Below are 16,648 nucleotides of genomic sequence, written 5' to 3'. Positions count from 1 at the left end.
GTAGCACACATCTTCTATGCCTCCTTGTCTCAAAAAACAAAACAAAACATTGACAATATAAAAGATGTGAACGTAAGCCCACCTTTGTGAATATAAAAACCTCTTAGAAAGTACATATAAAATACTTACTACACCATCTGGTACTAAATAAATGGAAGCTACTATTGAACATCATTGTCATCATCCTGCCTTGGGCACTTGATTTGTCTTTTCCAGCCCTCTCGTAGTGGTGACTGTATTCCTTTTTAGTAATTCCTCTAGAGAACTAAAGGGAAGTATTTTCTTGGCAGTCTAGCTATTATTCAGGGTTGTACAAAGAGAGGTTTTCCCCTACCCTCAGCCTATTGTTTAAGACTTCAAGATGCCAACAGAGAAACATCTAATTATTGGAGACTTATTTTTTGGCAAGGTAATATTATTGGCTAACTATAGGCAAACAAAAAGGAATAAAGAAAGGATTGGAAGACTGGAGTAAATTAGGTATTCCACGTAATGAGAAGTACCTAAAAACTGATTTTATTCATTAGCGGGTTCAGTCAAATATTTGGTAGAAAGAGAAATTGTTACTGGTGACTCAAAGGAAAAAGATTACCTTCATTGCTTCTCTCTATAAACTTGTACACAGAGCTTGGATCCTAAATTTATAGATTATCATACTTTAAATTATATCCCAAGACAGTACACGGTTCAGAGGAAAGACAGACCAAAATTCAAAGGCAATGTTTTAATTACAGTTCAAGTATGAAAATGTAATCTTAAAAACAGATTGTTATACAGCTCTAGATTTCTATTTCAACTCTACAATACATAAAAGTGATATTTGGTAACACTTACTGACTGATTTAGAGAAGGAATAACTTCCATCCTCAAAGAACAGAACGGCTGTACTTATACCAAGAACAAAGAGCATCAAAGGACACACACAGCCCCAAGGTCCCTACCTTACCTGTTCTCAGCATCAGCACTGCACTTTGGGGACAGCAATTCAAAGGATTTAGTAAACTTCACCACCTGCCATACACAAAGACAGAAAATCCAGGTCAATTAAAGCTTTCTTACAGTTTGAAATAATCCAATAAATGTGCTCACTCTTACCATGATTACTACAATAATTGCAGACTAAAGGAAGGTTTTATTTTATTTTTTATATATTTTTATTATAATTAATAGAAGGGTTACATGATATTTGCCAGATAGATGGTGCATTAATTCACATACATTGATACCCTTTCACATGTCTTGGTCCCCATTTCCCTCCCCCCGACCCCTACCCCTCATCTTGTTTTTCCCCTGTTCCCTATCCAATTTCAAATAACCAAATACAAATATATCTGATATATCAGGTAACAACGTGAGATACTGTAACAATATGAGATAACCAAGGGACAGCAAAAGAGATGAGAGATAACATAGTATCTTAAGAACAACAATCATTCATTATATGGCTTATGTTTCTATATCCTAGAGATCCTTTCATTTAGCGACCTACGGTTTTATTTTTTTTTAAGTAGAGAGATCACAGAAAGAAAAAGAAATTTGTATTCTACACTTTGCTACATTGTCAACATCGCAACACATTTTACCAAACCTTTATACCATTTTTGCTGGTCAGGCAAAAAGAACTCTTATTTAGATATTTTCAAAAATTTTCCTTGTAACAATCTGATTGCCACCATAGAGAGCCAGGTAGGGATAACAACCCTCTAAAAGTCCACCCTCCATCAACCCCAGGATCCTGAAGTTAGCTTCCTTGTTTTATCATTGTTCTCAAAGGAGCAATTTGTTGTTACCACTCAAAATTGTGAACTCTTTCAACAATGACTTGACAGCTGAACTTTCTTCTTCTTCTATACCATGAAACCAACACAGCCAGTGTAGGCGCCTAACTAAATCATCATGCTGAAAGGGAATTTATGAGTACAGAAATATCAGTATAATTTTGTCATTAACTACAATTGAGTTATTATTGTAAACCAGACCCTACACTAGAAGTTTCTTTGATTATTTAATTTCTCTATTATAAGTATAAATTTATATCCTCAGTCCACAGATGAGAAAATTAGCCCATAATTTTAAAAGAAGGTTTCACACAGTACTTGAGACAACTGCCTCACCAAGCAAGTCTGCTCCATCCTTGAGGGCTAGCTCTTTCAATACTTCGACACTGAGTGGGAAAAGCTATCATGTCTAGCCTTTTTGACAAAAGGTAGCACATAAGGGGAAAATGTATTCCCTTGCTAGAAGGAGCCATCAGAATATAAACTGACTTGTAAATTGAGAATAAAAATTAGTTTTATCAGTGAGCCCAAGCTAGGAAAATGCAGCACAAGGAAAAAGGAAAGAAGGCCCAACACTAAAGCAACTGCATGTGACTATGTAAATGCAGGGCAGCAATAATAGTTCAAATGCAAGAAAATACCATTGGCAATCATATGTTTAATTTCATATTGTTATGTGATTTAAGTCTCTATAGAATCACTTATTATTCAAATTTTATCTTCCCACAGTGGTTACAACAGTACTTCCTATTTCAATATTTTTCTCTGCAGTGTAATTCTAACAAGTGGTAGAATCTGTGTCTTCTCCCTTTGAATCAATCAGTAATCATCGGACTGCTTCAACCAACAGAATATATGGAAGAGTTACCAGATCTAGATAGAATTACATATGGATCTCAAATCACAGGAAATATTGCCTAGCACCAAATAATAAATACTTCAACAAACTATATTTCAAACAATTCTTAGAAGGAAAGCAATAATAGGATAAAATGGAAGCATTTTATACAAAATGGAGAATTGTCAGAAATGCTACAAGAAGTTAATTCTAAATGAACCTTGACTTTTCATTACTTGTGATTTCTTTACACTACTTTGTTCAGACAACAACAATTTCTTCCATTTTCATCATGTTCTAGGTTACAACCTGCCATCTTACTGAAAATTAAGCACACTGCCAATTCTTTTTGTATTTTTGTCTGTGGTAGAGCTTGAACTCAGGGCCAGGGTGCTGTCCCCACACTCTTTCCCTCAAGGCTAGAACTTTCCAACTTTGAGTCCCACTGCCACTAAGAACCAATTCTTTAAGTATTGTGTATGTACCAGTGCATCTGAAAGAGATTAGTATTTGCATTGTGAGATGGAGTAAAGACCACAGTCTGGCTGTGCATTATCCAATTCATTGAGGGTTGGGACAAAATGGAAAGGAAGAAGAGTGAATTCACTGGGTTAGATTTAAGACATATTCTCTTGCCCTTAGACACTGACACTTCTGGTTCTCAGACATTTGTTCATGAACTAGAACTACCCTGGTTCTTGAACTCAGACACCACCAGCTGTTTTGGTTTTCAGAATGCAGACAACAGATGTGGGACTTTGAAGCCTCCACAGTTGTATGGAACATTTTTTAAATAACATTTTAAAAACATCATTATCCCTTTAGAAGGTAATCCCAAGCAACATTGATATAGTCTTGAAATTTAAGAAGCTTTTTAGATTTAGGGTAAGAGAGAATGACAGAAGGGGTAAAGTTGTGGGGATACATTGCGTATATGTGTGGAACTGAACAATTCTTGTAAATAATCTCTTTTTGGTGAGAAAGATAAACAGTACAGATTTCATTTCTCTGTGGAAACAAATACTGAAGACTAACATTTTAAAGGGAAAATTTATAAGTGCAAGATCAGAAAAATGTAATTGTAATGTATTTAATTACTGTGATTTTTTTTACTAGGTTAAGTAATCGGAAAACCTATAAAATTGTTTACTTGGATTGTTGAGAAACTCATAACAAAAGGTCTAAATTCAAAGTTTTAACTGTGCATCATAATTTGATCTTAAATTTGTTGCCTTGGTTTTGCTCACAAATTATGCTTTCAGTTTTCCCTGTTTCTTTGAAAATGTGCTTTGCATACTATTATGTTTCTAGCCCATAATAAGCACTCAAAATACTTTTATCAGCATATATTGACACACCTTTATTCAAAAGTGTATTAAATTCTTTTGGCCATGAATTGAATGAGAGATTCAGAAGATTAAGTACTTACATACATACTTGGAAAATGTATAAATGTACATAAAATAATTTTTATAAGTGAAGTAACATGAATGTGCTCCTTAAAATTAACAGTAGTGGAACAAAAACATTTACGGACCATAAGTGTATAAAAGAGTGGCTATAAAAAAAGAGTGGCCATTTAGAGGTATAGAAAGAGAAACTGGATAGTGAAGGAAGAGAAATTTAAGGGCTTACAATTGGTGGCAAGCAATATAAGAAAAAGAAAGAAGCAGACTTGAGTCCTCTCAAGGAGGCTGAAAAAATAAAACACACACACACACACACACACACACACACACACACACACACAAACCTAAAAAACAGAGACAAGAACTGTTGAAGACAACCATGGCTGAGACTAAGCCAGAGAAGGTCATGGGCGTCCAGACATATAGTCTGGCATTCATAATATAAAGAAAATTAACCTAGGGCTAGATCATCTGACTTTCAAGGCTTTAGACTCATGCTATGTTGAGTCTGAAACTGCCACATAAATCCAAGTCTAAGTGATAGATTTTAAAAATCCTACTGGAATTACTATTAGGGATACCAGTAGAGTCTCCTTGTGGAATCTCAAAAGGAAGGGCAACCTGAAGTTATGCTCAAAGTCAAATAGTCCCCAGCTATCCCATATTATTGGAAGACACTATCTGCACATCATCTCTTCTCTACACTGAGGACAGTAAAGAATTGAGACATAACTAATATTACTAACTCTCAGGTCTCCAGATCCGATGACAACATATGGACCGATTCTAGAACATCATATGTTAATTACCATATTGCAATTAATACAAGAGTTACAGTTATATTTGCCAGATAGAGGGTACATTACTTCTCACACACTGATACCCCTTCTCATGTTTTTGTCCACATTTCCATCCACCCACCCCTCCCAATCATCTTGTTTTCCCCCTTCCCTTTTCTATTTCAAATAATCAAATAAACATATATATAATACAACAGGTAACAAAGTCAAATACTGTAACAATATGAGATTAACCAAAGGGCAACCCAAGAGAAAGAAATAACATAGCACATCTAGAACAACAATCACATAATATAAGGCTCTTGTTTCTGTATCCTGGAGATCATTTCATTAAGCCTCATCCTATATGGCCTTACTTATCTAGGTTTTGAGCTATTGTAATCCTTTTCTAGGAGAATCCTAAATGTGTACTAATTATTACAAATGAGGGAAACCATTGAGCCTTGTTCCTTTGGATTTGGCTTACTTCACTTAATAGGATTTTTTCCCCAAGTCTTCCCATTTCCTAACAAATGAGGAGATATCATTATTTCTGATGGCAGCATAGAATTTCAATGCGTATAAATACCACACCTTGGAGAAGGAAGATGGCCCCGAGACAATAGGGATGCTGCCTAGCTCTCTCTCACAAAAAGAGAGAACCAGGGAGTCCCACGAGCCAACTACCTTAAGAAATCCACAACAACAAACTCAAAAAGCAACAGAGAAGGACTCAAACCGGAAAAGAAATCCAGATAAAGCTCACATCCACCTTTCTCAAAGAATTCGGAACGCGAGGACCCCTCCTCCACCTCTCTCCGCCGGCTCAAAGCCACGAAAGCTGCGAAAAGCAGCGGCCGGCGCCGGCTCCACGCAGAAAAAGCGGCAGTGGGCGCCGGCGCCAAGCCACTAAAAGCAGCTGCAGTGGAGGGCACCAGGCCGGGAGCCCAACTGCTGCAGAAACCAGCACAGAACTGGGCCAGCCAACGGCGGAAGCAGCGGAACCTAGACGCAGAACACAGGCAGCGGAGGAGACCCGAGGGAAGTGAAAGACTCCCCACCACCGTGGAGCACCCGCAGATGGACGCAGAGGCGTGAGTAATACAGCGCGTCCCCAAACACATCGGGAAAGCAGAGCGGGTGCCAAGCAATAGAACTTAACTCAGACCCCAACACCCCGCCCGAGAAAGACTGGCAGGAGCAGGGGGGCAAGGAATCTAGAATCCTGTCCCTCCCCTCCACAGCCCCCTCCCTCAGGCCATTGACTGGAGATTGACAGGCGGGCTACCTAAGACCCAGCACCCCACCAAGGGAGGCTGGGCTGTCCCAACTACCACCCGCCTAACGGGCTCAACCCCAGGCCTCTGACTGGAGACTGACAAGCGGGCAGACCCTAACACTCAGCACCTCACCAGGGGAGGCGGAGCTGTCTCAGCTCCCACCCGCCCACCAGGCTCCTCTCCCAGGCCACTGGATCTGGAGAGTGGAGGGCACTGGGACCCTGCCTTACAACAGCAGGTAGGGGGTGCGGGAAAATAGGAGCCAGCATCTGCCCCCGCTCAATTCTTGAGCGGGGCATCCTCCAGCTGGGAATCCTGAGCAAGAAAGCACCGAGGGGCCCCCCACAGTCACAGACTCTGACAAAGCAGTGGAAACACAGCAGGGATCTGAAGGGCCGACCAGCAGCCAAGCTCCCCTTCTGAGAATCAAAAAGGTGCGGCTCCGCTCTTGGAGCCCACTTCCTTAGCTGGGCCCTGCCCCTGGGAACAGAGGGGTCTCCTGCTGGTCCTGCTGAGAGCCCCTGGAAACTCTCAATCCCCAGACCCTTGGCTTGGGTCCACCCCTGGAAGCAGCACAAGAAAACGTCTGCCAACCACGCTCAGACGGAAGCTCGCAGATCCATCCCATGGTCCACTGTGAGGCCACTGGTTGGGCTAAGAGCTAGTTGTGCAGCGACACATAAGTTTTATTCTAATACTTTCCAAACTTTGTACTCAAATACGCTACCTACTTACCAACTTAGGTCAGTTATCCTTACACTATACCTTTTCTTCATTACTACAATATTCTTACACTCCTACGTTAATCCTCTTGTACCTCCCCTGACCTCTCTCATTCTATTTTTCTATCTCTGGACCTCCGTTCGTCTTTCAACCCTTATACTGCATGGATCTACACTTGATGGCTGTTGAGCAATACTGTATATCTAGGTGCTTAATTATTCTCTAGGCTCAGAGGGACTTAAAGACAATAGAGATTGGATTGAGAGGCTTATTGTTTTGGGTATAAATCGCTTATCAGTGGATGTATTAGACTGGTCTGTAACTGCACAAAAAAAAGAGTGATAACACCAATCAAAACTTGTGAACATCTAGTGTCTGCCAGCTACAGAGGTCTAGGTTGGTTATATCTGAAAAACTATAATCGTGTTTAGTATTAATCTTGCTCCCATTTTCAAATGGGCAGAACAAGAAACTCAAGAAAAATGTCAAATCAAGAAACAACATCCCCAACCCAATGTAAACAGACAATGGAACAGTCACTGGCAAACCTAGAGGAGAGTCTTCCAAGTGCTGTACAAATGGAATTGATAAACATCATTAATGAAAAATGTGAAAATATAAAGAAAGAGATAAGGGAGGAAGCCATAGCTGAACAAGAGGAAACCATAAACAAGGTGATAAGTGAAAAAGAAGAAGCCATAAAGGAGGCCATAATAAAGGTTTTTCAAAGAAAGATGGATGAATTCATAGAATCCACAAATAAAAAGGTGACTGAACTCCAGCAAATGTTCAAAGAAAATAAAGCTACTGAGCTAACCACTCAAATGGAAATCAAGGAGCTAAAGAAATCCATACATGATCTAAAAGAAGAGATGCAAGGCATCAAAAATGAGCAATTAGTAGCAAGGGAGATGAAAAATAAAGTAGATAGCTATGATAGCAGGTTAGACAATGCAGAGGAGAGAATTTCCGGGGCTGAAGATAATTTAGTTATTATAGAGAAAGAACAGAAAATGAGTCAATCCAAATGTAGGAAAAATGAGAGAGCGCTTCAGGAGGTCCAAGATACAGTTAGGAAGCCTAATTTAAGGCTAATTGGAATTGAGGAGGGCGTGGAGAAAGAGGTAAATGGTATTGGAAATATACTTCAGGGAATCATCTCAGAGATTTTCCCAAATATCCCGAAGGGCAGGCCTATCCAGATACAAGAAGCTTTTAGAACCCCAAACAGACCTGACGAGAAAAGAACATCCCACCGCCACATCGTAATCCGAACTGGATCAAAAGAAACCAAAGAAAGGATCCTAAAGGCAGGCAGGGAAAAGGGTTCAGTAGCCTATAAAGGAAAACCAATCAGAATAACCCCAGATTTCTCAGCAGAGACCATGCAAGCAAGAAGTGGCTGGAAGCATATATGTCATGCCCTTAAGTCAAATAACTACCAACCAAGAATACTGTACCCAGCTAAGCTCTCATTCATAACTGAGGGAACAATAAAAACATTCCATTCCAGGGAAAAGCTGCAACAATATGTCGCAACACAACCAACACTACAGGGAATTCTCAAAGATGTTCTATAAATAGAAAACCAAATAAATGCAATATAGGGAAAGAAATGGCACCTAAACAGCATACCATCTAAGGACCACAAGAACTGTCAAGACACAGGCCCAAATAAAAGCTTTTAAAAATGGTAGGAACTAATAAATATCTCTCAATCCTAACTCAATATCAATGGACTTAACTCTCCAATTAAACGGCATAGGCTGTCTAGTTGGATAAAAAGCAAGAGCCATCGTTCTGCTGTCTTCAAGAGACACATCTTACCCCAAAAAAAACCAATCATCTTTTGAAAGTGAGAGGTTGGAATAAACTCTATCAAGCTAACGGCCCCCATAAACAGGCTGGAGTTGCCACCCTCATATCAGATAAAATAGACTTCAAACTAAAATTAGTAAGAAAAGACAAAGAAGGTTACTACATACTACTAAAGGGATCTTTCCTCCAGAAAGACATAACAATCCTAAATATCTACACACCCAATCCTGGAGCTCCGAACTTCATCAAGCAAACTTTACTTACACTGAAACCATACATAGATCGAAATACAGTGATTGTCGGTGACTTTAACACACCACTCTCACCTATGGACAGATCAACAAGGCAAAAACTCAACAGAGAAACCTTAGAACTGAACAACTATATAGACCAACTAGATCTAACAGACATCTGCAGAATATTCCACACAGCAACAACACAATATACGTTTTTCTCAGCAGCACATGGAACATTTTCCAAAATAGATCACATCTTAGGCCATAAAACAAACCTGATCAGATTCAGAAACACTGAAATTATCCCATGCACAGTCTCAGACCACAAAGGCATCAAACTGGAACTGAACACACATCTCCACCAATGAAAACCCTGTAACTCATGGACACTGAACAAGACATTGTTGAATCACCAATGGGTCATCGAAGAGATCAGAACAGAAATAGCAACAATTTATGAAATTTAACAGTAAGGAGCACACAAAATACCAACTCCTTTGGGCCACAGCAAAGGCAGTACTCAGAGGAAAATTTATAGCGCTGAGTGCCTACAACAACAAGTTGGAAAAATTGCAAACCAACAAGTTAATGTCTCACCTTGAGCTCCTGGAAAAAGAGCAACAAACCAACCCTAATCCCAGTAGAAGAAAGCAAATAATTAAAACCAAAGCAGAATTAAATGATTTGGAATCCAAAAAAACTATAGAAAGAATCAACAAAACAAGGAGTTGGTTCTTTGAAAGAATTAACAAAATTGACAAGCCCTTAGCAAATCTTACCAAAAAAAGAAGAGAGCATATCGAAATAAACAAAATCGCAGATGAAAATGGTAATATCACGACAGAAATTACCAAGATCCAGAATATCATGAGGGAATACTTCTCAAAACTTTATGCCAACAAATTTGAGAATCTAGATGAAATGGATGAATTCCTAGCCAATATTAACATACCCACACTGAACCAAGAAGAACTAAGCCAACTCAACAGGCCTATTTCAAGCTCTGAAATAGAAATGGCAATTAGAGAACTTCCACCTAAGAAAAGCCCAGGGCCAGATGGATTCACAGCTGAATTCTATAAGGTCTTCAAAGCAGAGCTCACACCAATACTCCACAAGCTCTTCAATGAAATTGAAAATGAAGGTTCTTTACCAAACTCATTCTATGAAGCCAGTATAACCCTCATCCCCAAACCAGATAGAGATTCATCAAAGAAAGAGAACTATAGACCTATATCTTTGATGAACATCGATGCAAAACTTCTCAACAAAATACTGGCCAACCGACTACAACAACTCATCAAAAAAATTATACACTATGATCATCTGGATTCATCACAGGGAGGCAAAGCTGGTTCATCATACGCAAATCAATTAATATAATTCAACACATCAACAGGAGCAAGGACAAAAATCACATGATTGTCTCAATAGACGCGGAAAAGGCATTTGACAAGATCCAACACCCCTTTATGTTAAAAGCTTTGGAGAAACTAGGAATCATGGAACATTCCTCAATGTAATAAAGGCTGTGTATGAGAAACCTACTGCTAGTATTACACTTAATGGTGAAAATCTAAAGCCATTCCCTCTAAAATCAGGAACGAGACAAGGATGCCCACTCTCTCCACTCCTCTTTAACATAGTACTAGAATTCCTAGCCAGTGCAATAAGGCAAGAAGCAAGCATAAAGGGGATCCAAGTAGGGAAAGAGGAAATAAAACTATCCCTTTTTGCAGATGACATGATTCTGTTTTAAAGAATCCTATAGACTCTAATCCCAAGCTCCTTGAGCTGATTCAAATCTTTGGAAGAGTAGCAGGCTATAAAATCAACCCTCAAAAATCAACTGCCTTCCTTTATGCCAACAGTGAGAGGAACGAGGCAATAACCAGCAAAGAAACTCCTTTCACAATAGCCTCAAAGAAAATAAAGTACCTAGGAATTAGCTTAACTAAGAATGTAAAGGACCTTTTTGACGAAAACTTTAAAACCCTAAAAAAGGAAATTAAAGCAGAACTAAGGAAATGGAAAAACCTCCCATGCTCCTGGATTGGAAGAATCAACATTGTGAAAATGACAATCTTGCCAAGAGCTATCTACAAATTCAATGCAATACCCATCAACATCCCAATGTCATTCTTTAAAGGAATAGAAGAGGCAATCCAAAATTTCATATGGAATAATAAAAGACCCCGTATAGCAAAAACACTTCTTAGCAGAAAGAACAGCACTGGAGGAATTTCAATTCCAAACTTTAGACTCTATTACAGAGCTATAATTCTCAAAACAGCTTGGTACTGGCACAGGAACAGGCCTGAAGACCAATGGAATAGAACTGAGGACCCAGATATTAAACCACAGACCTATGGCCACCTAATCTTTGACAAGGGAGCCCAAAAAATAGAATGGAAGAAAGACAGCCTCTTCAACAAATTGTGCTGGCAGAACTGGTTAAGCACCTGCAGAAAACTAAAGCTGGATCCTTCTTTGTCACCTTGCACTAGAATTAACTCCAAATGGATCAAAGACCTGGAGGTAAAAGCTGACACACTGAAAACTTTACAAGAAGCATTAGGAGATACACTAGGCCTCCTTGGCACAGGTGGAAACTTTCTTAATAAGGACCAAGAATCACAACAAATCAGAGAAAGGCTGGATAAGTGGGACTGCATTAAACTGCAGAGCTTTTGTATGGCAAAGGACATAGCTAGTAAATTAATTAGGAAGCCTACAGAGTGGGAGAAGATCTTCACCAACCAAACAACAGACAACTCAAAAAATTGAATCACTCCAAAACTAATCTCCAAAGTAACAACCATCCCATTAAAAGATGGGCCAAAGACTTAAAGCGAGTCTTCTCTGAAGAAGAAACAAAAATGGCCTATAGACACATGAAGAAATGCTCAACATCTCTGGTCATAAAAGAAATGCAAATCAAAACAACTCTAAGATTCCACCTCACTCCAGTTAGAATGGAGAATGGCCAGGATCAGGAAAACGAATAGTAACAGATGCTGGAGGGGATGTGGCCAGGAGGGATCACTACTACACTGTTGGTGGGAGTGCAAACTCGTTCAATCACTATGGAAAGCAGTGTGGCAGTGCCTCAAAAGGCTAAACATAGCAATTCCACTACTTGGCATTTACCCAACCATCCAGAAACAAGGGCATACTAAATCCACTAGCACAACCATGTTCATTGCTGCACTATTCACCATAGCAAAGATATGGAAGCAACCTAGATGCCCCTCAGTTGATGAGTGGATCAACAAGTTGTGGTATTTGTACACAATGGAATTCTATGCTGGTGTCAGAAAGAATGACATCGCCCCATTTGGTAGGAAATGGAAAGACTTAGAAAAAATCATATTAAGTGAAGTAAGCCAGACTCAAAGGAACTTAGGCTCAATGGTTTCCCTCATTTGTCATAATCAGTAGAAACCTTGGACTCTACTAGCAGAGATTTGCAATAGAGCAAAATCTTGATACATAAGGCCATATAGTATGAAGCTAATTGAAAGGACCTCCAGGATATTGAAACAAAAGCCATATAACGAATGATTGTTGTCCTTAATGTACTATGTTATCTCTCATCTCATTTGCTGTCCCTTGGTTATCTCATATTGGTATAGTATCTCACTTTGTTATCTGATATATTGAATTTATTTGTATTTGGTTATTTGAAATTTGATAGGGAAGGGGGGAAAACCAAGACGGGTGGAGGGCGTGGGGGGAAGGGTAATGGGTACCAAGACATGTGAAAGTGTATCAATGTATGTGAATTAATGCACCTTCTATCTGGCATATATCATGTAACCCTTTTATTAATTACAATAAAAAAATAAATAAATACCACACCGTGATCCAATCATATACTGAGGGGTATCTGGGTTGGTTCCATATCTTTGCTATGATAAATAGTGCTGCAATGAATATCATTGTGCTAGTGGTATATCATTGTTTCTGGACATTTGGGTAAATGCCAAAGAGTGGAATTGCTGGGTCATATGGGAGCTTTTGAGGATCACCAGGTTGCTTTCCAGGCAGAGTGGTGAATGAGTTTACACTCCCAGCAACATTGTAGTAGTGATCCCTCCTAGCCACATCCCCACCAGCATCTGTTGTTATTAGATATCTTGATCATGGCCATTCTAACTGGAGGTAAAATCTCAAAGTTGTTTTTGGCTCTCATGTCTTTTATGGCCAGTGACCTGTAGAAAACTAAAGTTTGATCCTTCTATGACTCTCTGCACCACGATTAATTCCAAATGGATCAAAAACCTTAAGGTAAAAGCAGATACCTTGAAAATTTTACAAGAAGGAATAGGAGATACACTAGGTCTCCTGGCACAGGTCAAAACTTTCTTAATGAAGACCCAGAAATACAACAAATTAAAGGAACTTTGGATCCAGGAGTGGTGGCTCACGCCTGTAATCCTAGCTACTCGGGAGGCTAAGATCTGAGGATCGAGATTCAAAGTAAGCCCGAGCACAAAAGGACCTGAGACTCTTATCTCCAATTAACCTTTAGAAAACAGGAAGTGGGGCTTTACTCAAGCGTACGGTGGTATCCTTGAGCTGAAGAGCTTAGGGACAGTGCCCAGGTCGAGTTCAAGCCCCAGAACCCACAAAAAAAGAAAAGTTTGGACAAATGAGTGCAAAGTTTCTTTTTTTTCCATATATTTTTATTGTAATTATAGAAGGGTTACATTATATTCACCAGCTAGAAGGTACATTACTTCACAAATATTGATACCCTTTCTCATGTCATGGTTCCCATTTCCCTCCCCTCCTCTCCCCACTCATCTTGATTTCCCCCCTTCCCTATCCTATTTCAAATACTCAATTAAGCATATATCAGAAAACAAGGTGAAATATTGTAACAATATGAGATAGCCAAAAGAGATGAGAGATAACACAGTACATTAAGGACAACAATCACTCATTATATGGCTTTTGTTTCTTTATCCTGGAGGTCCTTACATTTAGCATCATACTATATGACCTTATGTAGCTAGATTTTGTTCTATTGCAAATCTCTGCTAGGAGAGCCCAAGGTTTCTATTGATTATGACGAATGAAGGAAACCATTGAGCCTATGTTCCTTTGAGTCTGACTTACTTCACTTAATGTGATTTTTTCTAAATCTTTCCATTTCCTTACAAATGGGGCAATATCATTGTTTCTGACAGAAGCATAGAATTCCATTGTGTATAATTACCACATCTTGTTGATCCATGCATCAACTGAGGGGCATCTGAGTTGTTTCCATATCTTTGCTATGGTAAATAGTGCTGCAATGAACATCATTGTGTTAGTGGATTTAGTATGTCCTTGTTTCTGGATGATTGGGTAAATGCCAAATAGTGGAATTGCTGGGTCATAGGGGAGTTCTATATTTAGTCTTTTGAGGAACTGCTATACTGCTTTCCATAGTTCTTGAACATAAACTGCAGAGTTTCTATATGGCAAAAGACATAGCTGGAAAGTTAAATAGAAAGCCCACAGAGTGGGAGAAGATCTTCACTAGCCAAACTGCAAAGGCCTGATACCTAAAATGTATCTACAGCTAAAAACTGAATCCCTCCAAAACAAATCTTCATCCCACTAAAATCAACCATCCCATTAAAAGATGGGCTAAAGACTTAAAGAGAGTCTTCTGTGAAGAGAAGTAAGAATGGCCTATAGACACATGAATGTTGACATCTTTGGCCATAAAAGAAATGCAAATCAAAACAACTCTGAGATTCCACCTTACATCAGTTAGAATTGCCATGATCAAGAAATCTAATAACAACAGATGCTGGAGGGGATGTGGCCAGGAGGGATCACTACTACACTGCCAGTGGGAGTGTAAACTTGTTAAACCACTATGGAAAGCGGTATGGCTCCCATATGACCCAGCAATTCCATTCCTTGGTATTTACCCAAATGTCAGAAATAAGGACACTAAAAAGCCACTAGCACAACAATGTTCATTGCAGCACTATTTACAATAGCAATGATGCCCCTCAGTAGATCAAGAAGATGTGGTATTTATACACAATGGAATTCTATGCTGCCATCAGAAAGAATGACTGCCCCATTTGTAAGGAAAGGGAAAAATTTGAAAAAAAATCATATTAGATGAAGTAAGCCAGACCCAAAGGAACATAGTCTCAATGGTTTCCCTCATTTGTAATAATTAGTACACATCTAGGACTCTCCTAGCAGAGGATTACAATAGCTCAAAACCTAGGTACATAAGTTCATATAGGATGAGACTAAATGAAAAGATCTCCAGGATAAGGAAACCATAGCTTTATCTTGTGTGATTATTGTTCTTAATGTACTGTTATTTCTCTTCTCTTTTTTTGCTCTTATGGTTAATGTCATATTGTTACTGTATCTGACCTTGTTATTTGAAATAGGAAAGGGAAGGGGGAAAATTAGATGATTTGGAGAGGGTGGGAGGAGGGATATGGGGACAAAAACACGAGAAGGGGTATCAATGTGTGAGAAGCAATGTACCCATTACCTGATGAATGTAACTGTAATGCCTCTCTACATTATCCCAACAATAAAAAAAAGAAAAAATAATATTGGCATGTTGGCCACAAAACATATATTATTTACTTCTTCTAGACTAGGTCAACCCATTATTTTCTGCTAATTTGTTAAAGGCCAATGACAGATTACTGTAGTAATAATCCTATTCAATTCAAAGGAAATATGTAGTTATCATCTTTAAAAATTTATTAGAGCTATCTTTTCTTCCAAAAGGACAAATTTTATTACAGATAGAATTGTAGTCACCAAGGCAAATGGTAGGGAATACACTTAAGAAGATGCATATGCCACAGCTGTGGGAAAGTCTTCCTTCAACTAAGGTGGGGTGTTGTTTCTTGGTTCATTTATTTGGTTTTGTTTCTCTTTTGTGCTGGTCCTGGGATTTAAACTCAAGACCTAGCGCTATATCACGTGAGCCACAGCTCCGCTTCATGCTTTTTGGTGGTTAACTGGAGATAAGAGTCTTGTGGTCTTCCCTGCCCAAGCTGACTTTCAACCACACCAGTGGTCAGAGAAACTAAGAGTGGGTCCCAGCTCCTCACACTGTTGCCAGGCTCTGGGCCTTGCACTGTGTGGGAAGCTCTGTGCAGGCTTGCCAAGAGAAGCCATCTAAATACCCCCTGCTGGCTCTTTGGAAAAGCTCCATGGACTTGAAGTCCTTTTTGATTTGGACATTTATCAAGTGCTAGTTAGTCTGGTTTCTCTCTGCTCTTTTCATTTCAAAACAACTTATAAAACCAAACTATGCTCAAGCACATAGACCTGCCACCAAAACGGAAATTCAATAGGTACACATCGATTTTTAAGATGCATTCTGAATCTTTATTTTTTCCCTAAAAGGAAAATAAAGATTATTCAGAAAGACAAAAGAAGAAATTTAATAATCATCCATCTCCCCCCCCCCCCGCATTAAAATTCTCCTTTAGGACAGTGAGAAGTTTCTTCCCATCATCTACTCACTAGCATGTATTTAGTCCACTAGGCTGTTATAGACCCTGGATATACCAAAGGATACAAACTGTACAAACGCTCTGCGCATCCTATAAGATGAGGGGGAAAGTTAACGGATGTATACTTTCACCATGACATAGGCCAGACTGCTGCAAGTATGGGGAGGATGTGTAGGTCTTTGTGTAGGTTTATCACTGAAGAACTTTTCAGGCTGAGTGTATTAATCAGGTCTGGCAGAAATGGAGAGAACACTCAAGAAAATTCCATCAAACATTATTTACTAA

At 39.1% G+C, this 16,648-nt stretch overlaps 1 protein-coding gene across 1 annotated transcript in view; it reads right to left on the bottom strand.

Annotated features, from left to right (window-relative positions):
- Pde11a (phosphodiesterase 11A) overlaps positions 1-16,648 on the bottom strand; it is a 350,018-nt gene that overhangs the window by 182,555 nt on the left and 150,815 nt on the right. Inside the window, exon 5 of the mRNA XM_090342568.1 lies at positions 947-1,011. Coding sequence (XP_090198694.1) covers positions 947-1,011 — 65 coding nt within the window. The remainder of the gene's footprint in view (positions 1-946; positions 1,012-16,648) is intronic.

This window comes from Megascapheus bottae, chromosome 12 (genome assembly GCF_031878675.1).
Source record: "Megascapheus bottae isolate mThoBot1 chromosome 12, mThoBot2.hap1, whole genome shotgun sequence".
NCBI lineage: Eukaryota > Metazoa > Chordata > Mammalia > Rodentia > Geomyidae > Megascapheus > Megascapheus bottae.
This window is presented reverse-complemented; position numbering and strand designations above follow the sequence as displayed.